The 26,311-nt window shown below is 38.0% G+C and overlaps 1 protein-coding gene across 8 annotated transcripts in view; it reads left to right on the top strand.

Moving 5' to 3' along the window:
* PPP6R3 (protein phosphatase 6 regulatory subunit 3) overlaps positions 1-20,066 on the top strand; it is a 54,540-nt gene extending 34,474 nt beyond the window's left edge. For 4 of the 8 annotated variants that reach the window (XM_071761573.1, XM_071761571.1, XM_071761574.1 and 1 more), the window contains 9 exons: positions 1,023-1,120; positions 3,215-3,269; positions 4,671-4,801; positions 6,303-6,421; positions 7,845-7,998; positions 9,339-9,439; positions 10,185-10,335; positions 12,320-12,442; positions 15,933-20,066. In XM_071761573.1, the coding sequence (XP_071617674.1) occupies positions 1,023-1,120; positions 3,215-3,269; positions 4,671-4,801; positions 6,303-6,421; positions 7,845-7,998; positions 9,339-9,439; positions 10,185-10,335; positions 12,320-12,442; positions 15,933-15,984 (984 nt within the window). In that variant the 3' untranslated portion in view covers positions 15,985-20,066. Of the gene's footprint in view, positions 1-1,022; positions 1,121-3,214; positions 3,270-4,670; positions 4,802-6,302; positions 6,422-7,064; positions 7,189-7,844; positions 7,999-9,338; positions 9,440-10,184; positions 10,336-11,980; positions 12,281-12,319; positions 12,443-15,932 lie in introns of those variants that run through there. The other 4 variants (XM_071761572.1, XM_071761575.1, XR_011729355.1 and 1 more) reach the window with 3 other exon arrangements.
* Positions 20,067-26,311: the final 6,245 nt, after the last annotated feature.

The following is a 26,311-nucleotide window of genomic DNA, read 5'->3' on the forward strand; positions in this document are numbered from 1 at the left end:
GAGAGCTCAGTAACCATTGTAGAGCAAAATAATTGTTTTATAGGGAGGTTAGTTATTTTCTACCTGTATGATGTAATATTAACTGTGTTAGTATCAAATCCTGAAACTTTTTAGAACTATGAGATTTTAAAATTTACAGTGAAAATGTAAAAGTTCTTGCTTTGGCTTGGCTTAAGTGACCCTACCAGTCATGAGGGTTTTTCAGACCCACTCCCAGCCCTCATACTTTCTTGCTCTATACTTCATCCTGCAGTGTTCATTCTGTCCTAATCCAAACTCACTCTTTTGACCATTCTTTCTTTCAGTATTCCCTTTGTTCAGCTTTACCACCACCCTCAAAGGTTTTGTCTGTATATTGTCCATGTAGTTATCAGGGCAAGAAACCAAAACAGTTCACCTGACAGCTGTTTTTCTTAGGATATCTTGGCACTGGCTGACTTTACACATGGAAATAACACTACTGTAAGTCCCTAGAGAATGTTTGATTAATTTAATTACAGTCCTGGGAAATAAGGGACAAAAACTCTTGTTATGGATAGGAAAGAATGCCCATGTGTACCACCATGTGGGCTGAGCCAGTGACAGTGCACTGAGCTATAAAATGCACAGTAATTTCTTTTTCTAGCTGTTGAATAGGTACTGCAGGTGTGTGCCTGAGACATTTCTAGTGGTAGCTCCATGCTTTAGAATCTGTATATAATGTGCTTTTCTGGATCCTACAATTCATAACTTAGTGATATTTTGAACAAAACCTTTTCTCACCTCTAATATAGTGTGTTGTTTCATTCTTTCCTTGGGGTGCACTTGGAAAGGTGCTGCTTAACAGGTGGTTAAATAGAGATTCAGTTTTCTTATTGAGCTGCTATTAGACTGGCTTTCAGGTCAGTAGGTAGGTGTGTAGTTTTCCTATCCTTTATGTTTAGATTAGAGATACTTTTATTTCTTTGGAGCAAAAAGGGCAATTAGGATTTAGAGTAATATTAGAATCATTATATCACTGTCATTGGTCCTGGGGTTGCCAGGCCTTTTCTGATTATCAGATGCAACAAATGACGTCCAATTTTATTGACCAGTTTGGCTTCAACGATGAGAAGTTTGCTGATCAAGATGACATTGGCAAGTGAGTATAACATTATACTGCCTTTGACTGTAGTTTCCTAACGTGTATTTGGCTGTGGTTTTGCTGGTACTGATACAATCCTTTACTTAGGAGGCAGCTGCAAATCAGTCCTCTGTCCTTGTGTACCATGTGCATGCACTGATGAACAGCTTTAGGGAACAGTTTACAGAGGAAAGCAAGAGTTTATCATCCATTTCTACTGTCCTGGTTATACCAACATGAGAACACACTGCTTGTTACTAAATAACTAAATTATAACTCTCTTTTTGAAGGCTATGTCTGGCCAATGACATGGAATCCATGGAAGCATTTCTCTTTCTCAGTGCCTCGGTGGTTTGGGGGTTTTTGGTTGGTTTTTGTTTGTGTTTTGGTTGCTTGGGGTTTTTTTTACCTTTTTCCCCCCCTCACTGGGCTGTATCTATGTACCAATCCAGATTAATAGATCTTAAGTTTTACTGGAAGAGATGACAGGAACCACACTTCTATGTGTGTACTTTTCTGTAGCAGACAATAAGGAAGGGTATCAGAAATCTACCTTTGTTTTCAGGGTTAAGGCTCTTGAAGCTCATGTCTACCAGTAGGGTATGTGATGAAGAAATTGGAACAGTCTTGGTCTGGTAGAAAAAAAACCCACAAAACACAACAACAACAAAAAATCCAAAACCAGAACAAAAACACTCCACTTAAAAATGGATCTCTTTCTTCTTTTCTAAGTAAAACTGATGCCAGAATGGGGGTTCTTGCTGAATATTGAGTTGATCTTGATTTCTGTAAGAATTCATGGCTTGGGGTACAAGAACATGGAGATAAGAATAAAAAGCAACATTTGAAGATGGTTCTAAAAGGCTAAAAACCAATAAAATCTCTGTGCTCATCAACTCAGTGATGGTTGGCTGAAGTTTACATGTGCCATCAGGGAAGCATTGCTGCCTTTTTACACCACCTGATCTGCTTAGATTTTAGATTAAGATACAACGGGAGAAGGAAGCAACTTGGGATACTCCAAGTATTGTTGGGATTTCCACTGTGTTAGAAATAAGTGGAATTTGACAAGGACAACTGGAATTCCTTTAAGATCATGCATTTGGTAGTATATGGTCTTGGCAGATCTCTTGAGATTTGTGATAGGCACACTGATGTACTTATGAATTGAATTAAGCTTTAGATAAAGTTACATTAAAATTTTATTTTGCACAAAAATCAATTGGAGCTTAAATTACCTGCTTAATATTCTACAGTAATTCAGATAGTAACTTGCATAATAATTCAGTGACACTTAAAAACTTCATTCCTTTAGACCATTTGCCTTGCTTTATACTTAGAAATGCAATGAGGATTAGAGGATGAATAGTACATGCTCTGCTGAATGCACTGCTGTATGGGCTAGAGAAGAATATATTAACTCCTTCTGAAAATCTGTTAGTATTTTCTATCTTCTCCTCCTTTGTTTCTTTTTGCTTGCCCCAGAGATTTAGTTATGCTTAATCTAAGTCAGGTTTCACTAAAGTATTTACAAACTGTTTGATAGCTTACTATATGAATGGAAGTAAAGCCTAACATTTTGTTTTCAGTTTGGAAAGAAAATTTCAGTGATTGGTTAAAAAAAAAAATTAAATTTTTTTCTTTGTGAAACAGAAGTTGCTACTACAATTTTAACTTAGTATCTTCCTGTTGAAAATGTCCTTTTATAGAGTGGTGAAATCTGTTAGAAAGCATAAGAACTGCTACTGCAGATATTTGGAGGATTTTCAACTCTATTATGGTAGAATAATCAGAATAGACATTCTTTAGGCCTACTTTTTATTCCAGTGCATAACAGTATGGTGTTTGAGATCTGCCTCTATCATTTCAATTACACTTTCTTAGGCTTGTTGCAACTTCAGAGCAGAGATGGGTAGAGATGATGTTGTTTTCTGCTTTTGTTTAAAATATTCAAGAAAAAATCACACGAATGCCAGGCCTCCTCAATGTGAAATTTAATTGGTTTGTGTTGGAGACTACTTTATCTCTGATCTTACATTTTTAGAGGAACACAATGTCTTCATCTTATAATGCAACATCTTGTTTTATTGCATACATCTGCTTTTTTTATAGTGTTTCTTTTGATCGGGTCTCAGACATCAACTTTACCCTCAATACGAATGAAAGTGTAAGTATGTGTTCCTGTACTGCCAGGAGATCACTGTCCTTTGAACTTTGATGTAACCTCAGAGTTTTGGTGGTGGTTGTTATATTTGCTCCTTTGATGTGTAATCTTTGGAAAATAACTACCTTAGCTTGTCCCCCTATCATGAGATTTTCAAATATGGAAGACACCATTGTTCTCTGACATCAGTGTTAAACAGAATTACTTCTTGTTTGTATGGCCAGATTCAGGAACAGGTTTTGATCTGATTTGTGCATATTTCACAGCTGTGTTTTATGGACAGATGATATTTCAGTTTTCTAGTGAGATTGTGTTGACAGGAAGGTAAAGACAGAGACTTTAACCCTAGATATTTTTTGTCAGTTGAGCTGAAATTAACACCACTACAGTAAATAAAGATGGGGACATCATGCTGGAAAGAAACTCCGTGGAGAAAGACCTTGGAGTCCTCATGGACAGTAAATTCTCCATGAATAACAATGTGCCCTTGTGGCCAGCAGGGCCAGTGGTGTCCTGGGGACATCAGGAAAAGTGTGTCCAGCAGGTCCAGGGAGGTTCTCCTCCCACTCTACTCTGCCCTGGGGAGACCACATGTGGAATACTGGATCCAGTTTGGGGCTCCCCAGTTCAAGAGAGACAGGGATCTACTGGAGAGTCCAAGGGAATGCTACAAGGATGATGAAGGGACTTGGGCATCTCTCCTATGAAGAAAGGCTGAGGGAACTGTTCAGCCTTGAGAAAGGCTGAGAGGGGGTCTATGAATGTCTATGAATATCTGAGGGGTGGGTGTCAAGAGGAAGGGGCCAAACTTACTCTTCAGTGGTGCCTAGTAATAGGACAAGGAATAATGGGTTTAAGCTAGGACATAGGAAGTTCCACCTCAACAGGAGGAGAAACTTCTTCACTGAGAGAGTGAGGGAGCCCTGGCCCAGGCTGCCCAGAGAGGCTCTGGAGTCTCCTCTTCTGTGGACTTTCCAAACCCACCTGGATGTGTTCTGTGTGACTGCCCTGGGTCACCCTGCTCTGGCAGGGGGTTGGACTGGATGATCTCCAGAGGTCCCTTCCAACCCCTGACACTGTGATTCTGTAATGCTGTTTGGTGGTCTGGTTGTCTGAAAAACTCTTACAGGCCTTTCCTGCAGGCTGTTCTCAAGTGATGCAAACTCTCAGCTGTGCTTTGGTGGTCCACTCAGCTTGTTAGTAGCTGAGTAAAACAGGCACCACTGAATGTTTCCTTGGTAAGCTTTAAATTGTTAAGGTTGGTTTTCTGCTCATTTTAGAGAAATTCATTTTGCCCACTGGCTTAAGATCCTCTTCAGAATAGTCATAAATATCCAAAATGTTTAGTAAAAAAAGTAGAATGATGAATCATAAGTATATATTTTATACTTTTGCTGCATTTAGGGCAACATAGCCTTGTTTGAGGCATGCTGTAAGGAACGGATACAGCAGTTTGATGATGGTGGTTCTGATGAAGAAGACATTTGGGAAGAAAAACATGTTACATTTGCACCAGAGTCCCAGAGGCGTTCCAGGTAAGAAATGTGGTTTTCATCCAAGCAGCAGCACAGTGATTCCCTCAGTGCTGAGCATGTCTTCTGGTTCAGGCTGCTAGCACAAGCTGTTCAGCATTACTAGCTGGAGAAATAGGTAGAGGGGTGGCTCTGGTGTCTGTCTTACAGCTGTAATCTGCAGAAGACAGGAACAGCTGTGCTCCCTATTCAGCTCTTCCTGTACTTCAGCTTCTAAAGCTTTTTTTTTTTCCCTTGCTGCTTATTCTTTCTCACTTGAAACTTGTCATGGTTTAGCAGTTTGGGCAGACCAAAAACCAGAGGACAGAATTGCTTTTTATTACCCCTAAATTAAAATTGGAACAGCTTTACTAGAACAGGGGAAAGGCAGTAAAACATGGGATAAGGAACAAATATACAAATATATATAGAACCAGATCTGGATGCCTGCAGGGATAGGAGCCTGAGGATCCCCTTGGGGCAGGGCCAACTCAGCAGGGGGCTCCAGGGCTCTTACCAGCACCCAGTGGGTGTGGGTTCTAAAGAGGAGGTGGCAACTGATGGCAAAGGAGTACAGAGGAAAAGCAGGAAAAAAATGGGGGTTAGGCCTTGGGTCCTTTTGACTTCCCCTATAAGAGTATGGGCAGGAAATGGAAGGGAATACTGACCCTTCTTTGATCTGTCAGGGTCCTAAGATCTTCTTCTCTAGTTCCTCATACTCAGACTTAGTTCTTCCACCCAAACTATGACACCTGTTCAGCCATTCTTGCCTTGGCCAGCTCCACACCTCTGTAAATGGAGAGCATTTAGTGCCCAAGACTCCCAAGGCTGCACAGGGTCCCTTGGTACCTTCTGAATTCTGTCCTCCCACAAACCTGACCTCTTCCTCCCTTGCAGCCTTCAAAATGCATATTGCTAATCTGATGATGTGGTTACTTAATTTGATGGGTTTCAGGGGCATCCTTGCCTTCTCACACTCCCTTGCTTTTTGCTTCAGTTACTTTCATCAGGAAGGGTTAAGATGCCCACAAAGTTTAATGTAGATAATTAAAGAGGGAATACAGTTGGGGAGATTTAAAGAAAGATTTGATGTTAGATTTTAAAATTAATCAAGTTACATCTTCTTAAATTGGTGTTGAAGAGTTTTGTATTTCAGCTTTTCTGTTTGGGGCTGTCTGTGAAGGCAGCAAATAGACCAGCAATCTAGGTACACAGACCTGGTTCCTTACTTACCTTTTTTGTATGGCAGGAGTAAAACCAATTTGTGGTCCAGTAGTTGCAAAGGGGGTAGAAAAGAGAGCCTTCTTACATGATAAGGCAAAAAAACCTTAAACCTTGTGGTTTTTTGTTTGTTTTCTTTTAACGAGAAACGTGGGGCGTGCTAATAACTGACAGATTATTCCTCAGTTAATCTCTCTGAAATTATAGCTGCTGTAATTTTCTTTTTGCCTCAAACTCTCAAGAATTCTAGCATGCCCAGGGGCTGATACTAAACACAGAATGTAAACTCTCTTTGTATTTTAAGTTCGGGCAGTACGGACAGTGAAGAAAGTACAGACTCTGAAGAAGAGGATGGAACAAAACAAGATTTATTTGAAACACACACCAGTACAGAGGACAAAATGGAAGTAGACTTAAGTGAACGTATGTAGCTCTTCTCCCAGCTGCTTATTATAGTAAAGATTCCTATATCTAGAAGTTTTACATCATAGAAGTTTTCCTTGTTTACTATTTCTATTCAGCTGACTTAATAAAATAGTCTTTCCCTCTATAAAGACTGCTTGCAACAGAGCTTACAAATGTTGGGAAGTTTAAATTCCTTATGTGTCTTGAGTAAAGTTACTTAGTCACTCAAAAATTCATGTTTCTGCTCTTCAAGAGGAGAAATCAGAAAGGAAAGGATGAACTGTAGTCATTTATATGCATATTGAATGCCTGCAAAACTAGTAAGTTGTTAATCTCCAAACCTAAAATATAGTAATTTTTACAGAAAGCTTTTCAGACCAGCTTTTCATCCAACAATGCTCTATTAAAAGGCATCTTATAGAAGCCAAATGGATTTGTTTTGGTCTGGTTTTATGTGTGAATGAAAGACACACATCAGTAGACTCTTCTGTGGAAACTTAACTGATGTAATTGGTTTAGAAGTTTTCACATTCAAGTCATAGTAACCTGAACTGGTTTTAATTAAACTGGCAGTAGGTAAAAAAGCCCTATGTTTGTCTAGACTGTAAGGAATGAAATGAAAATGGAAGGATAAGTTAAGGGTTTTCTTTTCTTTTGTCAGATTGGTGTCGTTGGCATCTGTGTGTCAAACAAGTTTTGATCCATGTGGGTCTCCTCCCATATCTGCCTGGGTTGGAATTTCTAATTGCTAGTCAGAGCTTCCTTTTCAGCCTGTTTTTTTGTATGTAAGTGTTAATGAAAAACATGTTTGCCTTGGGTAGGTGAAGTATTTAAAATTGACCTATCCTAAACTAGGTGCTGTTAAGTCACAGTTGCTCCAAAATTTAAAATCACAATAAATATTTTGAATTGTAGAAACTCAAACTTTTCTGAAACTTAGCAGTGGTGTTTAGTGCATGAGAAATTATTTCGTGTTGGCCCATTCCTAAGTTTGCATACTCATTTTCTCTGTTCAAGAAAATGGGCACAGGAAAGTGAAAGAGAGATTAAAACTCTCCTTTTTTTTTTTTTTTTTTTGTAATTACAGAAATTAGTTTTGGAAAATTAAAACGTTTGTTAGTTTAAAGAATGAAGTGGGATTATAGTTGATCTATGGTTTATTGGTTTTGTTTTTCAGATAAACTGTACCCCTTTTTAGCAAAATATTCTGAGTTACTGTTTTCAAAATTCTCCCTTATCAGTAGAATTGCACCATCAGGGAATGCATTCATTTTTCAACAGTATATAGAGGATTCTTCTGCATGTGCTTTAAAGTCTAGTTACAAATTTTGCTGCTCTTTTTGGAATGTACATGTAGAGACTCTCTGTGTTAGGCATGTGTGCACTCATATTCTTTATTAAAACTTGTTCTTAATGAAGTTTTTGATTGGTTTCTTTTCAGCTCCAAACTGGTCAGCTAACTTTGATGTACCCATGGAGACTGCACATGGTACCAGTCTGGATTCTGTTGGGTCTGATGTGTGGAATACAGAAGAACCTATGCCAGCAAAAGAAACTGGCTGGGCCTCCTTTTCAGAGTTTCCATCCTCTTTGAGGTGAGTGTTTTAGTGATTCAGGACAGGTTCTTCAATATTAACTGCAATGGTTTGGTTTCCTTGGGATGCTCATCTCTACCAGAGCTTGGTACAGGTTCTGGTGTCAGACAAGGTGTGTAGTGTCCAAAGGGCCCTCTGTGTTATAACAGCAGTCTTTTTATCAACTACCTCAAAGCAGGCTTTTGTAGGATTAGTGGATCCTGATTTGTCACTGTTTTAGAGGGTTTTTGAAGAATCTTTGGATTCTTTAATACAGGTCTCTGACCAGAATTTGGTCTTCTATTGTTATGCCTTTTTTTATTTTGTGTAGGCTGAACCCAGGAAGGGTTGAACTTGAACTCTTAAACATAAGCTGTAAAATGTTTATGATGATTCTGTTTTATTGATATTATAAAAGAAATAGGTTTGGGATTTTTTTGTTTGGATTGTAAATACCTTATCATATAGGTGTAAAGTTTGAGTTGCCAAATACTATCAGTAAAGAACTAGTTCCTTCTCCAGTCAGAAGACTCCTCATGTCATACATGTGGCTCTCAGCTGTGTATCTGGGCATTAAATAGGTTTGGGTATACAACATAAAAGTGTATTGTTTTATGTTTGAGACAGGTAAGTTAATACAGCTTCAGAAAATCATAAAATCATAAAAGTAGTTTTAGTTGGAAAGGAGCTTAAAGATCATCTAATTCCAACCCCCTGCCATGGGCAGGGACACATTCCAGTAGAGCAAGTTTCTCAATGCCCTGTCCAGCCTGGCCATGAACACTTCCAGGAAGAGGCATCCACAGCTTCTCTGGGTTGTGAAAAAATGAAAATGAAGACTGGGAGTGGCTAGAAAAGACATTCTATAAATTAAGAAGTGTTTCCCGTGGCCAAATCTTGTCTTTTGAGTTGCTTCAGAGTGAAAAACTTGTAGCCATACTGATGTATGATTAAAGAGTACAGGAACTTGATGAGGACTGTGTTGGCACTCTCCGAAGAGATCCATCTTTCATGTGGAAAGAGTGCTGCATTTATAGTCAGTTAAAAATGTTTGTAATGTTACAAGGAGGCAGTGGTACTTGTAATGCCTTATTTACTAGGGATATGTCCCATACTACTTGTAATCAAACCCAAAAAAACCAAGTAAATATAACCCTACCACCAAAAATATACTAGGTTTTGATGGATTTTGCATTACTGAACTTCAGTGTCTTCCCAAGACTCCTGCTAACAAACAATGATAATAACTTTCAGTGGAGTTCTAGGCCTCATAGCCTTGATATAGAGCTAATAAAGGTATAAGAACCTTTTCTTTTGATACTCAGTGAAGCTTCTAAAGCTTTTTTACTTTTTCTTTGAAGCTCAAAAGATACCCTAAGAAGCAATTCTCCTGTGGAAATGGAAACAAACACTGCCCCAGATGACCCATTGAACACAAATGTAACTGCAACACAACTAGAGAGTAAGTATATACTGCACTGAGAAATGCAAACATTGTTTTTAGGAGGAGTTCCTGAGAAAAATTTTCCTGAACTTTAAAATTTAGGTTTCCAGACACCTTTCATTTGCCCCTGCTGCTGTTCTGCTGGGTAATGAAAATGCCTTGTCAAAGAATTTCTGAGCTATTTACAGCAGTCCCTCTTGCTGTGCCTGCACTAATTCTTTCTTCTACACATATGAACTGGTTAAAGGCCTAAAATGTGATAAGTAGCTTTTTGTGTAGATTATTACCAGGCAGAACAACTGCAGGTGAGGTGTCCAGGGAGACTGCTCTTCCCAAGGCTTGGGAAGCTGCTTGGAACCTGTGACAGTACCACATTTGTACTCTCTGGGCTTACACAAGGAATTTGACTGTACAGAAACATAATCACTATAATCTGGCTGAAGTCCTGTACAGGCAAATCTGTTGCAGTAAACACTGTCTATCAAAATAATTAAGTGGCTTGCAAAATGAAAAATAGTTATGGAATGTAACTTCTCCTTAAGCCAGCTGTAAGAAGTACCTATGTTCTCTCCATAGATATGTGTTTAGTGGGGGGTAGCAGAAAGGTGATTTTCTCTGTAAGAAAAAATTCAAGAATTGTACAAAACTGCAAGTTGATTGTTCTGCTGATATTGGCTCATGCTTGCTGATGAAATAGAAACAGCAGCAGCTGATGAAATAGAAACAGCAGCAGCCATGTACTAAATGGCTTCTGTATCTCTAGCTCCAGGAAGTGTTGCTATGGAGGCAAGCTCAGATGGAGAGGATGATGCAGAAAATGCAGACAAGGTAACTGAAACAGTAATGAATGGCAGCATGAAGGAGACACTGAGCCTTACTGTAGATGCTAAAACTGAGACAGCTGTGTTCAAAAGGTGAGAAAACTTCTTTATTGTCTTCCCATTCCTGTAAAACAAGCACTGTTGATGCAACACTGTGGGTCATCAGAGTTCTTTGCAGGTGTTCATTCTTGAGGCTTTAACTAGAAACCTTCTTCCAAAGTAATTATTTTGAAATTTTACATTCAGTTAGTTACTATAACACATGACTTGGCTTATCAAGCCTCAGTTTTAGTGGAAGATTATTAGTGAAATACTGACTTGATAACTTTTAATTCTAATCTACATAATTGTTCCTAGAATATATACAATTCTTTTAATATACAGTTAATTTCACTACAAAGCTGGGCTTTTTAAATTTTGCACAGAAATGTTAGATTTGTGTTAGAATTCCATCCCTCTGATGCAGGAGGATGTGGAACACAAGTTGAAGGCACTGCTTTTGAGAGTTAACTCAGCATCAGGGGTGATCACTGTTGGTGATGGTGTCAAATCTGTTCTGGATTACAAGTGGCACATAGAATTCTAGAATAACCAGAAGAACAAGCTCCTTAATTTTTGTATTTTCTGATACAAAATGTTAAGAAATACCTGTCTTACAGTCTGGCTATAGTCCATATTGTGTATATCAACATTTTGATCCCTTTATGGAGAAAAAGGTTTGTCTGCCTGAGATCTCACCTAAGATCTTGTGATCTCAGATTTAATGATCAAGTGGTTTTTATTTAGTATCAAATCTTTATTTAGGGAAACAGAAGCTGCAAACAGTCTGACCTACAAATATAATTTTGCCTTTAGTAATTGAAGCTTCTGTATCATGTCCCCCTGGCCCCAATCTTGAGAAATCAAATCTACTTCTAGCATTTTGATATGGAACCCTTTTTTCTTTTATAATAGTTTCCTACTATCTGCCAGTATTCTAGCTTTAAATACTGAAAGCAATTTTTCCATATGTCTTGAAAGTTGCTTAGAAAAATCCCAGTCCATTTCAGTGGAAGAAATTCCAAGTGTTAGTCTTTACATTGTCCTTCTTTCAAATTTGTTTACTTTGTACCTTCAGTGCTAATGTATTCATTTTCAGTGGTTCAGGGATTGAAGTGTATTCACTGAAATGTAATGGATCCACTGAAAGGAGAATTGTAAGAATAGGATGAAAAATTGACAGGGAGAAGTGGCTTTAAAGTGTTCCTCATTTCTTGCATAAATAGATTTGTTGCCACAGAGATTGATGTTTGTGTTTACTTCAGAGCTACATTATAACTATCTCTTGTGTGTATATGGTGAAATGTGTACTTATTAATACATTTATAATGGTGTGGTTGAGTTTAATCAAAGGTGGTTTTTGCCTCTTGAGGCAAAACACAATTATTTGCCACTTTCTAGTCTGTGTAGTTACATCATAATATCTTATATAGTGTAAGTATGATTTTTCACTGAATTTTTTGGTTTAGTCTTTTGAGTGGAAGTTCATGAAACAGATTGGTCTGCAGTAGCTTTATGTACCACATAATGCATACATTGAATTTCACTGGGGATTTTTTAGGGAGCTTTTTAATGATGGCAATGAGTTAATGATTCTGCTAACGTGTTTCTTGGACAGACTATTCATGCCAGTTTCTGAGGGAATCTTGAATTTTTTTTATACTCTCTTCCTTCCATTTTTGCATACTTCTGGCTTCAGAGTGTTGAAATCCTATTGGTATGTATAGTAAAGGATTATGACTGTGATTGTTTCCACTTCAGGTATCACACACATTCCTTATTTCCTTTCTGATCCTGTTTGTAATCACTGTATTTCCTGTCCTTTTATCCAGTCAAGTTTTAATGGAAGTGAACACTGGTTCATTATTAGGTGTTTGTAAAACCTAGACCCATGTGCTTGATCTTCATGTTGCAATCATAACTTAAAATCCATTTGCATGTGAAATATGGACCATCTCCCAGCTTCTCCCCGTGGCCTGAAATTTCCCTGTAAGTAAGCTTAACAACTAAAAACTTCTTTCCTTTTTTTTTTTTTAAGTGAGGAAGGAAAACTGTCTACCTCGCAGGATGCTTCTTGTAAATATGTAGTAGAAGAGAATGCAGAGGTTGCAGAAGAGGCTTCTTCAGCTCTGCAGCCTACTCACAGCAGTCCAGAACAGAGGTAACTGCATTCAAGGATGCCTTCAGTCCTACAAATAGCAGTTTACATGTTTTTCTAACAGGACTGACTGAAAGAGATGAATAAATTGTTAGAGTTTAGCTCAATCTAAACATGTAATTGCAGTCACAAATTCTATTTTCTATTGATTCTAGGACTCTTTGAGTTGTTAAGAATTTTTATTTGCCTTATTATTTGTCTTGCAGGGTATTATTAATATCTCCATTCTTTGTGATATGTAACCAAGTTAGAATAGTGAATTGATGTGTTTATGAAAATTATTATTTAAAAGTATAGAAGGGGAGTATGTTTGACTTTGCCCTGAAAATTCACTGAAGTCTACCATTTTTTCATTCTGTGTTCTCTACTGCAGAACAGTTTGAGGGGAGTCCACTGGTGCAGCTGTATGGAAAGGAAATGGGGCCTTAAGTCATGCTTGTTTGTAAATCTGTTATTATTTGCACCCTTATCTTCATTAGGTGTTAATCTGAAGACTTGTTGATTTGGAAGAAATTTTTCAAAGTACATAGATAATATATTTGAAATAAAAGTTGCCTGAAATGGGGAGTAGCCTGGATTGCTCAGCATGCTTATTGGAGAAAAGAAAAGATGACATTTTTCTGTGGCAGCTTGACCACTAGTACAGTCTTGGAGAACAGTAATTCAAGATGCAATTCTCAGGGGTCCACCATCAAATAGAAATCTGGTTTTGCATTAATTTGTTTCTCTTAAATGGTCAGGTACACAAAAAAAGGCATTGAACAGTGTTTCTCATTTCATTTCCTGTCAGAGTCCGTGTTTGGAGGTTTTTTTGCCTCTAAAGTTACAATGATGCATAAACATAGTCAATAAAACTTGAGTCTGCTATGGCTTCACCAAAATCAAATGCATGTGGGGTGGCATTAGCCACTACATGTTAGGATTGCTTAATGTATGTGTTTGATATCTGAGCTACTTTCTAGATCTTTAGTCAGAGCAGGGTTCAACTTCATCTTGAAAATATAAAACAAGGAAGAGCTTGAAGTAGATGAGAAGAATTTCTGCCCTTGAAGTCTATTCAGTGAAGACCTTGCTTCAAATTTAGTATCTAGGCAAGTTTTTCCTGCTTTCCAGCAGAACTAGAGGTTTGTTGAACATCAGGCTTGATTCTTGGTGTAAAGGCAGAGGATGGTGTATGCTGCCATTTCCTGGTTTAGATGTACATCAGGGGTGCCCAGAGGAACTGTGCTGTCTCAAAGAAAACCCTTGTAAAAGGAAAACCTAAATGTTTATTTACTAAGCCCTGAGTAACCAACAGTCTGCTTCGTGCAGAGCAGGACTTGGGGTGTCTGAGCAGTGCATGTTGCCTTATTAGAGAGCTGAGAATGTCTTGAAGGGAGAGAGGATTTTGCTTAATTAAAAGCAAAAACTCCAGGAGTCACTTTTGCATTGCACTATAAACAGGGGTATTATTTTGAAAATCAGAATGCAGAATATGTATACACACACACAAATAAAGATTTTCTAGTATTTATTATAGTGTTTTAAAGGTGTGTTTCTTGACTAGAATAGTTTTTAAATTATTATTAGAGAAATGTAGTATTTTTCACACAAATCCTGTGAAAGTAGTCATCATTTTTAAGACTTTGTGGATGCTGTATTAATTGCCTAACTTCCTAGTGAAGACAAAATTGGAATGCTTTTGTAAGCAAAGATTCAGAGTATAGCTCTCCATACAATACAGAACTCTGCTGAGTTTTCTGATTATACTGAATGCAGACTAAGAAGGATGCAAACAAATTAAGATTCTGGTTTTTAGAATTGTTTATGGGCTAATGTGTTTTACATCTGTGGTACCAAGTGTTACACTAGAGCAGTGTTACCTTTTCCTCTAAACCAGAACTTTCTACTCTGCATAAATTTAAGCAAAGAATTGATTCAAAGCAGAAAATAAAACAACCCTGTATGACTTGCTAGAGCAGGAGGTACAGAAACATTTTTTTATCAAGACAATATTTGTAATGTTGATAAGCATTAAATTTTAGGGAAGGAGTCTTTGAGTAAAGATGCTCCTCTAAACCAACAGAGGGCTCTCAGACCTAGCAGTTGGTTGGTTTGCTTTTGAGATGTGGGAAATCTCCAGGACTTCCTTTTATTGATTCCAGCTGGCTTCAGCAGAGTTCAGTGCTTTCTCTAAAGGTGGCTGTCACAGCAGATCCTCATATATGTGCAGTATAAATACAGAGATAAAGATAATTGTGCTTCTGGGGCTCCATGCATGTGTGACCAGTGGGAGGAGTCCCCTAGGTGGGTCTTTGGCTGGTGGTCAGCAGTAGTAATCTCTGCTAGGAGCCCTGTTCTAGCATGGACTTCTTTCCAGTTCAGAAGTAACTGCTCTGCAGGCTGTCAGATTTGCTGTCCATGCAGCACTTCATTTTCTTACCCTCTGGTTTTCCCTAAAAAGTGTTTGCATTTGTCCTGAGTGCGGTCTGTCTTTTCTCTAATGTGTACATATTTTTTTTAAGAAATATCTTTCGAGCTTAGCAGCCAAAGACTTAGCTAGGGGACTCCTCCTGGTCATGTGCATGTAGAGCACGGACCCAAGAGTGGCTTCTCTGTGATGTACACCATCAGAGAACAAGAGTTCCAGGTAACTTTTCTCATGTAGTTCCAAGTGCTGTTTATATTCTTTAAGGGATTCTCGAAATATATGGAGTTTACTTACACTGAATTGAAGTTGAGATTCTTTGCCTTTATTTCTTAATATTTTCTTAGTATTGCAATTCTTAATATATGCAGTTAACATCTGATAAGATGAAAATTAATTTCATCAGATAATCACAGCTGATTTAATCTCTTAATCTATGCTAGTCCAGAGTAATTGAGCCCATGTGTACACAACTTTTCTGGATATGTATACTGCTATTGTTTTAATTTCTGTAGGTTTTCTCATTCTCCTCCATACTTCCTGAACTTTTTATACTAATAGACTGATACTCAAATATTTGTGAAATGGCAGTTTGAAGATCAGATTAGTAACTGAAGCAGTTACTTTAAGACACTGTTCTTTTTCCTGTTGTGTCTTAGCTGCTTGCTTTTTAAGTGCAACCTTAAATACTTCTGGTATCACATTTTGCCTCACAGACTAAAATTGGGGAAAGTATCCAAAAAATGCTTTATATTAGTGATTCTCTTGGAGTGATATTGTGTCTCTGTAGGTCACTTAATAGCTTGGTTAATAAAGATCAAATGCTCCTCAATTGAAGTGCTGTGCTTAAATAGGCAATAAGGACTCCAGAATTGCTGGAGTTCAGAAAATAAATGGGACAAGCACGTTGTTTTCTCACTTCAACTCAAGGGTCATGCTAGGCATGATCTGGGCTTGTTAGATTCTGGGGTGGTTGGTGGTTTTGGGGTTTTTTTTGTTTGATTGTTTGGGTTTTTTGCACCTACCAAGATTTGTTTTGGATGCTTCTTGCTCCTTGGATACTTACATTTCTTTTTGGCCTCCTAGGACTGATCAACACACCCATTTAGGAGAGGCATCTGTTAATGGCCCTGTATGATATGTGATGTCCACTGCCTTGGCTGAAGAAATGAACTGATATCCAGGTGTTTGAGTATTTCTTGAGGATTTCATCTAGACCTTGTTGAAGCCAATCACTGCTGCACTAATTTTGCAAGGGATCAGGACCAGCAACATTTATATTCTAGATTTTAAGACATTGTACAGAAATTCATAAGTGTAAAAATATTGCACATTGAGAAATACCAATAATTTTTGCGTATGTTTATATTGTATTGTTCTAAATAATGGGTGGCCTGTGAAATAAGATCATGCTGCCCATGTAATGATGACAGTAGTGTTACTATAGTTAAAATGGCTGTAAGAATAGTTTTATAAAAAGTGAATACACAAATCTAATGTATTTGAAACATAACTATTTGATGATTAGTGTGACCAAAGTATTTAGCAGTTTTCATACATTTTTCACCTTGTAAAAAGAAAAGAAAAAATGAATTCATGAAACTGAAATGCCCTATAAATGTTATTTTGGTTGTTTTAGCTTACAAAAGTGATTTAAATAAGATTTTCTGGTGTTCAGCATTTTACAACAGGTTTTTAATTGGTAATTGTTTTCTGTATTGTTTAAAACGGATCAAAACGTAAGTCTATTGGTAGAGATTTTAAGTATTTATTGCTACACATTAGTTGACAATTTGGTGTTACTGTAAAGCCATATGTTCTGTTAAGTCTTGTTTGCTTGAAACAATACCTTACAGGTAAAACACTAGAATATTTGAAGTGCACATGGCTTGTTGTGTTTAAGTGATTCACTTGCCTTTTAACCCATTCACCAAGATTTAGTTTGATACCAAGCATTATACAATAGAACCTTTCAGAACAATCTGCATATTTGAAAGGCTATAATCCTTTTAGACAAGTCAAGTAAATTAAATGCCTGTGCTGCTAATGTAATGGCAGTACATGCATTTAAAAAGTATATAGTGTTTTTAATACAAATTTTGGCAGCAGAGCATGTTAATTGTTACTTTCACTGTACTGATCTGTGTGAGGCTTTTTTTTATTTGTATGTTCTAAACCAGTTATTCCACAGCTGGTTTGTGTGTATATATATAGTGATTATAGAAACTAATACTGTGTAATTTATAATTTTCTATGTCAGTGTAAAATTCCAACAGCCTTCTCAAACAGAAGCAATATTCTGTATATTGCCACATTGTCTGGTGAAAGGGTTAAAGTAGTTCACCTCCTTCATTTTTAGATGCAAATCCATTTTTTTTTCCTGCAATACTTACTTTCGTTTATTTTTACATCATTTATTTTCCTGACCAGTATTTAAAACCAAAAGGATACTCTAAACAATGGCAAATGATTTATTTTAGGTGTCCCCAGCAATGTGCCTAAACATTACCTTGCATACAGAAATAAAATAAAAAACAAAAACAGCATAACACCCCACATATATAGAGAGAATGGCATTGCCCTTATTGCTTCCTCTTATATTTTCTGCAGCAGCTCTCAGTGATAATCATCAATGCAAATTGTTACAGACTGATCAATTGTGTGAAAATGGAAGGAAGAAACGTGGTATCAGAGGTGGAATTGGCAGCTGTCATGGTTTAACCCCTGCTGCCAACTGAGTGCCATGCAGCTGCTTCTTCACCCCTGGTCCCTACCCCCCCTGTGAGATGGGGAAGAGAATCAGAAGAAAAACTCAGTGTCCTGAGACAGTTTAATAGAGAAAAAAAGAAATATAATAATAATAGAATATACAAAACAAGTGATGCAGAGCACAACTGCCCAGCAAGTTCCAGAGCAGTGATCCAGAGCAGCCACCTTCACCTATACAGAGCATGGCAGGGTATGGTGTGGAATATCCCTTTGGTCAGTTTGGGTCAGCTGTCCTGGTTCTGCTTCCTCCCACCTGGCAAAGCAGGGGAACCTGAACAGGCCTTGATTCATTATAAGCATTGCTGAGCAATAACTAAGGTACCAGTTTATTACCAACATTCTTCTTGTACTAAATCCAAAATGCAGCCCTACTCCAGCTGTTGGGAGGAAAATTAACACTGTCCTGCTTGAAACCAGGACAGCAATTACAGTTGTACTTTAATTTGTACTTTATAAATGATGGAATCCAGTCAGTTCCAAAGTGGTTTCTTCTTCCTTCTTCAATTCAGAATTACTTCAAGATCAGCTTGACCAAAAATGTTTTATATATTAGCTTTAAAGTTGGTAGCTGTCCATTTATTACTTTGTGATCTCTTATTGAACAAGCAGTTTTGGAACAAAACCACTCATTTCAACCCCTGAACTGCAATCCCAGTAGAGTTACCAAATAGAAGAGAGCAGTGTGTTGGCTGAGGTAAGTTTGTTGCTTGTAAGGAACAAAAGCTTTATCCTTTCCAGTGGGGCCATTTGTCCCTTTCTAACAAGTTGAGTGAGGTGGTTATGAAAAGTCAAGGAGATACTGGCAGCAAATAAATTGAAGCTGTGTTTCAGCCCCGTTCCCTGCACTTCAGCAAAGTCTTGCAGGGTGTTGTCCTTCCTCTGGTTAATGAACTGCCCTGTCAGTCCACCATCCAGTCCCCTGAGCTTGAGTTGGAAGAGGGGGAGGGAGTATTTTGTCCTCCTTCCCTCTGTTCCTGGTAGGTTAATCCCAGTTGAGTGAGGGTGTTAGAAGTGTGGTGAGCGGAGTTAACTCTGCAGTGTAGTTTGGTTTCTAAATAAAAGGTTCAATAGAGTAAAACTAGGTAGGCATATACCTAATGGCCAATTCCAGTCTTCTTATGGGTTCTTCCTTACTATTGCATTTATTGTTAGTTTTAACACCTCTTTGTATGAGAGGTGAGGATTTAACCGAAATTTGATGCAGCGTGAGGTTGGTCTGAGAAGGTGTGGGGTGATAGTTTTAGCTATCAACTATATTAAATTGTGCAAGGAACACTGAACTTGAAGGCAAAGCTTTGGAGGAGTGTCTGTGGGGTGCACAGGTGTGTTTACACAGCCTCTCGTGGACCTCTTACTATCTTTTACTCATAATGCTTCCTACAAAGGCTTGAACATACACAGGAGCTCTTCCGAATGGCTGTGTTACCCAGTCTGTTTGATCAACTCTGACTTGCATGCAGTGGAATTTATGAGTCTTTATTAAAAGATATTTAATGCACTTATGAGATGGACTAAAGTCTTAATACCTTTGTACAGATTTGACTTCCTGCCCTGTATTTAGCAGGGGCTGGGATGAAATAAGGTTGTTTTTCATGGCTCATGTTAAACACATGCATTGCCATGTTTCACAAAGCTCTTTGGAATGGCTGGAAGCTCAGTCAGTCAGAACTGAGACAGAGTGATGACACTTGATATCAAAGGGCAATGAATTTAACCCTCAGGACCTCTCTGGTAAAGAATCTTTGCTCAAGCAAGTGTGTTGCAAAAGTGATTAGACCAGCAATATATGCAAATAACTCATTGCCTCTTCAGACCTGGCTCTCTCATCGGGCAGAGTAGATGAACCATACCTTCCTGACCAGTTAAACCATTATTTTAAGTGTAAGCCTTGTACTAGATTTTATAGCAGGATTATTCTACTTAAGTAAAAGTGTAAGCTGTCATTGTGACTTACTAATAATAATAATAATTAAGCAAGCATTCCCTGTTCAGTGAGGTGACAGGTAGTGACCGAGAAAACCCCGGGATAGTTGAAACCAACTTTTTATATCATTATAAATGCAACCCAGTGTGACCATGCTCTTGAGTGAAACCTGCCTTCTTGCTTTTGGTAAGCCTGTATCTACCTCTTGAAAACGGTGAGTTCTGTGTGTCATCTGCATCCTTCTGTGGAAACCTCTTTGGGACATTCATTCGTAGTGTGAAATCCACTGAGGAGTAACAAAAGACTTACGAAGAAGATGAATCAGGTTGTTAGTCTTGTTCATTATCAACTTCTCTTCCTGTTTTAAGTTCTCTTTAATTTCCATGGAGATTGTTGTGTTTTCTGATACACATCTTAAACATTTATATCAGGAAGTATTTATTGTATATAACTGATTATTAATATACCTAAGTAGTCACTTCTGACTGTCTCAGAATAAATAGTGCTTTTCCTCCGGTGTAGTTTAAGTGCTTGAAGTTTCATTATAGAAATGTCTGTGGTGTTTCTCAAACCAGGATGGAAAATGGAGTTTAATTCAGCAGCAACAGCCCTTTTTTTGTTAAGTTTTTACCTTCTGTCTTTCAGTATCTGCATTTTAGTTCCTAACAGGTAAGGATTTGGCATCTTTCTGTTCCATTATTGTTTGAATGTGTAAGGTTACAGCATGGGGGAAGACTTAGGCAATAAAACTAAAATAAAAAATTCTCAACATAAAAACAAAAGCATCTTCCTGCCTGCTTGAGCTAGAACAGTTTATGGAACCTTTTGGACTTGCCCAGACCTGGCTTAGCTTGGGGTTCAAATTGTTCCAAGCCTGTGGTTTATTCTCTGCTTAGTTTTTCTAATGAAAGACATGAAATGCTGGAAGACTTTTACTGGGTTTTGGATCAGACAGTGGCACAAGATAGGGAAGTGATGGCACTGCTGAGGCTGCACTTTGAGTACTGTGTTCAGTTCACTATAAAAAAGCCATAAGAGAGTTGTTAGGTGTTGGAATGGGCTTCCCAGGGTGGAATCACCATCCCTGGAAGTATTTAAAAATGTGTAAATGAGGCACTTCAGGTTTTCTTGATTGACAGTTGGGCTTGGTGATCTTTAGAGGTCTTTTCCAACCACGACGAATCTGAGATGGCTACAAGGAGTATGCTGGCTCTGTATGAACTCAACTGACCTTGCTTTTCTTGTTGGAGTTCTACAGAGCACCTTTCCTGTTACATCCTTACAGAGGCACTTGTTAATGCTTTATTTGTTACAAAGGGTGGTTCCTCTGTGGCCACTGCTAGACCATCACTCTGCAGTGTGCTTTCAAATGAGAAGGGTTCTGCTGTGGAGGGAATAGTGGAATATTGATCAACAGCAGTCAGATGAGAAAAGGTGTAGTAGCCAGGAACTGTGAGATGCTAGCAGGAATGTGGAGTTCTTTTTCTTTCTACACCCTTCAGAAAGGGTGAAGTATGCAGTTGTTTTTTTTTTTAATGAAGTTGTGGGGTTTTTTGGTTTTTGGTTTTTTTTTTATGCTGGTACTGTGCACATCTAGTTTGAAGTATTCTAAGTAAAAGTCTGAACTTGGGAAGTGGTGGGTAGCTTCTTGATAAGCAGATTGTTTGAAGCATGTTATTTACATGATTCATACAGAATTCCTATCAGTTGCTTTGTCCAGGCACTCAACAAAATCTTTAACTAAGCTGTGGAACACATCTACATTCTCACACATCAGTGGGTGGGATACATGAACACTGCCAGCTGCAGCATGCATGGTGCATTTCCCCAAGGCACTGAAGTGTAGAATTCCAGGAAGAAGAAAGAGGTGCTTGTGCCTACCATCCAGCCCACTGTGAAACACTGCATTAAATGTTTTCCAGTTCCTGTCTGTGTGTGTAGACACTGTCAGTGGTCTCTGACCACCCTGAGTGTGATGTTAAGGGAGAAGGAACCAGTGCTAATGTCAAAAAAGAGAAGTCAGCATGAGTGATGGAAGGGGGTGTTTGCTGAGTGTACCTTGGGGTGAAGATGAGGAGCTGAATGGAGGATGCAAGTGGCTAATATCTTTAGCCCTAGGCACTAAGGAAAACAGTAAAACAATTAAACTTCCTGTGAACTTATTTCATTCACTTACTCAAACACCCTCCCTTAGGCTGGCAGGAGCCCCAGCTCACAGAAGCCCCCTGAGCATGCTTAGTGCAAAGCAGCAGCAGCACCACAGAACTGCTTAACCAGTCACGTAGATGAATTTTATTGGTACACTTGGAGATAAGGCAATTTTGCATTATTTTGGTGTGTAAAAGAAATGCAGTGTTAGGGGACAGGTGCTTTGTGGATTTCCCATCTAGGACCCCTTCCTGTGCAGAGCTGGGATAAAGACACACCCTGACTCTGTGTGCACAGTGGGTTATTGCAAGCAGGTAAGTGGAGCCTGTTTGGGGGCAACATCTTGGTGATTATTAGGGGGCAGCTGTAGAGCCTTGCCCAGGTCACCTGAACAGTTCAACACTTGGGACAAGTCTGGCCTCCAGATTACACCAACCCCCTTGGCTGGGAATTCCTGACAACCCTCCATGCAGTGGCTGACAGAGGATGATATCCCTAACAGCCTTTGGGTGATGAACTGACTTAGCAACAATGTTGGGGAAGGCAGGAGAAACTTACAAAACAAACCTATAAAATGCCTACAAACTTACTGCTTATTAATCAGATGAGCACTAAGTACAAAGAAAATTTGTGTTGCATTCTTTGACGTTGAACAGCAGGTACAAAGGTAGCAATATACTCAATTTCCTGCTCTAGCAGGTTGACTTGCCCCTTATTTCTCTAATAATCTGTAATATCACCAGTAAGTGATAACTTTGTAGGCTTAAGAATCTAAAATGAGGGCAAGAACTATAAAGCTTTTAAATGACAAAAAAACCCCCACAAAATTGCAAACTAAAAAGGGTAACATGAAGAAATGGTGACAAGAAAAGTGCTGAGGAATTAAGTCATTATCCTATTACTTGTCCAGGTAGCACCATGCAAAGTGTCTGAGATGCATATAAATTCCTATCAGTAATATAAAAAAACCCAAATATGAAAGTGTGTTCCACTTCTGTTATCAGGACAAACTTTCCAGGGTACAACTCCGTTTGTAACCCTCTAGCTCACGGTCTCCTGAGACACAACTTTCATATAACTGTTCAAGTTTGCAAAAAAGTTTGCATTTATCAACTTACTTTCTAATTTTATTCTGTATTTCAATCAATGCTTGCTTGTTGTTATCTTGGTCTCCTTAAAAACACCTAAAAATAAGCCCTAGGTATCCGATTTTCCACTCTTCTATTACAAAATCTCATTTTTGCCCTGATGTTAGGAGACTTCTCCCTTGCCTGAACCTCTTGGCTGCAAATACATCAATACAAGCATCACTCTACCAACTGCAGAGTCTCCCCCAAACCCCAAAATCACTGACACTGGCCATGAAAAATGTGGTTTTTTTCCTTTCATTGCTGTCTGTCCTTGGGCTGCAAGCCAAACAGTTTCTCCTCATTTTCAGTCCATGAGGTCCCAATGCTTTTTTTGGGGAGTTGCATCATATTTCATCGTGTCTGCTCTCTTCATCTCTTTTCAGAAACATTTTCTGTGAGTCTTATAGCAGGAAATGATCCATGTGTAGTAAGAGCAGACATCTGTGACTGAGAGAAAAGAGCATCTAAATTTGGGTGCTGAAGTCTTAATTTGTACAAGATTCTGGCAAAACTCTTACGCCCTCTCATCCCCAAGAGTAGGAGTCCCAACTACTCCCAGTTTGTAACCATATGGGATGGATAGGATGAACTGGTTTTTAGTGGTAGTGATGAGCTGCAGAAACAAATGCATGGGACCCTTGAACATAGCACCCAAATATAGTTGAAAGCCTGGGTTTTGTTTGGTTTTTTTTTTTTTAGAGGTTTCACAGAAGTGAATTACTAATTACAATGACTATTTCTTCTAAGCACAAGTACTGCTGCCATTACAAAGGAGCTGGGTACTTATAAATTAACCCAAGCTCTCAAAAATTAAAAATATCTAGAATCTGTTTGAACCCCTTCTCAGAAATGGAAAGGTTTTGCCAGCAAAAGTTAAAGAATACTTTCTGAAATCTAGAAAGTGAGCCCATATGATAAGTATCCTCTCAGCTCACAAACAAGTCACTCAGTTCTTTTGAACAAGTGATTAGGAAGTTTGTGTTGTCAGCTGATAAAATGAAAGTTAATACTTGCATTTTGAGATGTGATTTCAGGTTTGTATCTTTGATTTCTATCGGGGGGTCTCAAAAAAAAAAAAACCAAACCAACAAACTAAAACCTGTGATCTCTGTAGGCAAAAACAATCCAAGAAGTTGAATCTGATTAAGAATTTCATGCTTTGATATGGGTAAAGATCAGGTATTATATATTATATTATATTATATTATATTATATTATATTATATTTATTATATTTATTATATTTATTATATTTATTATATTTTGTGAAGCTTAAGACTTGTGTAAGAGTGAGGGTACTGACATTAATGTCACATTAACCACAGAGGCAGGTCGTAGTAATGCATGTAATCAATGAGTAATATCATGGGAAATTCCAAAATTATGGGGTTTTTTTATGAGTAGATCTGGAACTTGGTTTTAGAAAATGAATGATGAACAAAATTCATGAGCTGATCATGGTCTGAAATGGGATTTAAAAAATTTGCAAGCAGCTAAGTAACTTTATCAGTGATGGACATACACCTGGAATCTGAAGTGGTAAACACAGCTAATTGCTGTAAAACAGAAAGGGATCAGCAAAGATGTTCAAAGAGTGGATTTCCCCTTTACATTTATCTACCTATTTATTCTGTGTAAACTGAAATCCATTGTTTTGCCCTTCCTGACCCTGAGGTTATACCATAGCTCTGTGGTTTTATGGAGTCGATGAAGCTGAGAGGCATGGGGCCAAACATCAGCTGAACATAAATCAGTAATTCCAAGCAGCTGGATAAAAGCAAACTAAGAAGTGTAGCAAACTGATTAATAAATGAAATACTCTGTCCAGCACAGGGAAGAAGCTTCAGGTGGGGAACTTGAGAACATCCTTGTGTTATTTGATAAATGTTCCCATTTGGAGAGGGAAGAGAGAAAGGTATATGAGTTAGAGGTCTGGTAAATGTAGCTTATAAAAAAACACTTCTAGAAATTATTGGTTAGCTGTTAAAGAACCGAAGGGTGAAGTAAACCTTCAAATAGGAAAATAAACTGCTGCAAAGAAAACAAACAAAAAAAAAGAAATAGAGTAGTAAATTTTGGTCTTTAAACTGCATTTTCAGCAGCTGGTTCTTGATAATTTAATGTCTGCCTTTTGGGACTGACATACTAAATAAGTCTTGCTCTACTTACAGCTAAGCTTTGTTTATATTAAACAGTGCAAAAAACTAGAAAGTTTGTCTTCCTGTTAGTGAATTCTTACAAATGTTCAAAATTAATATAAAATAGATCTTTTGACTCATCTGTTTGACTGTGAAATACAGTTTGTGATCTAAACTGATTAGGTGTTCTGTTGGAAATAATTTGCATCCTGTAGAAATAGATATCAGAATATAGGCAAAAGAAGGAAAATGTAGATTTATTAATTTAGCTGAAATCAAACACTTATTTCAGAATAAGTTACTTGGAAGTGCTTAGTATCTTGTTCTCTCCTGTGCAGTTCTTTGAGAAAGATCAATTTCTCTCTCATCTATTGTAGTGAAAGAATTTTTGGTACAGTAACATGGGAGGGAACACCAGACAAGAGACAAATGATTTAAAACAGATGTGAGATTCACTCTGTAGAAAATTATAGGCACTGGTGATGACATAAGATGCATATGACTAATCACAGTTAATGCTTGCTGCTGCAAATTAGCTATATTAGCACAAGCAATTTGAGTACAGGATGACATTAATTATTGTAAGCAGCTTGTTCACTTATTGAGCAGTGTGCATTTAGAAGAGGGTTATTCTATCTGCTGCTTTATCATTAGAAATGCAGGAACACTGAAGAAAAAAAGACTTCACCATGAAAATAGAAAAAAAAAAAATCTGGGTGATGAAAGTCTAGCAGTAATTGTAGTATTTTATCACTTCTTTTTTTTGATAAAAAGACAAAACCTATTGTATGATTTCTGTCTGAAAGCTGTACATGAATGAGACAAAATTACTACCATTAGAGTTAGGCCAGACATTATGCCCATTAGAGGGTAGCAATGCAAAATCTTGTGAAGGTGTATAGCAAAAATAAGGCTCAAAGCATCTAGAAAAAAAACCAACACACTCTAAACTGTACAAAAAATGCAGAACTTACTTTCCCTTTTTTTTACCCCCTGAAAATCTGCTTGTTGATTTGTGCCATAGGTATCCATTTTTCATACAAATTTCCATGTGCCAATACAATCTCCAGAAGGTGGAATGTGCATAATTTCATTAGCAAAGCACAACAAGAGTAATTCTGCCAGAATGTTCACTCAGCCATGCTATGGTAAATGAAGCAGAGCTGCAGCCATGAGCTGGTTTCATTTACACCACCCCAAGGGCTCACAGAACTGTGGCTGCAGAACGGTCAAAATCACGCTGATATTTTGAAAATAAGAATACGAAGTAAGTTTTGGGTTGTTTTGTAGGTTTCTTTTAAGGCATATGTTGTACATCTTGTTTTGGGCACTGTTCAGACCTGAATGTTGAGGGGTC

This window comes from Heliangelus exortis, chromosome 18 (assembly GCF_036169615.1).
Source record: "Heliangelus exortis chromosome 18, bHelExo1.hap1, whole genome shotgun sequence".
Classification (NCBI taxonomy): Eukaryota; Metazoa; Chordata; class Aves; order Apodiformes; family Trochilidae; genus Heliangelus; species Heliangelus exortis.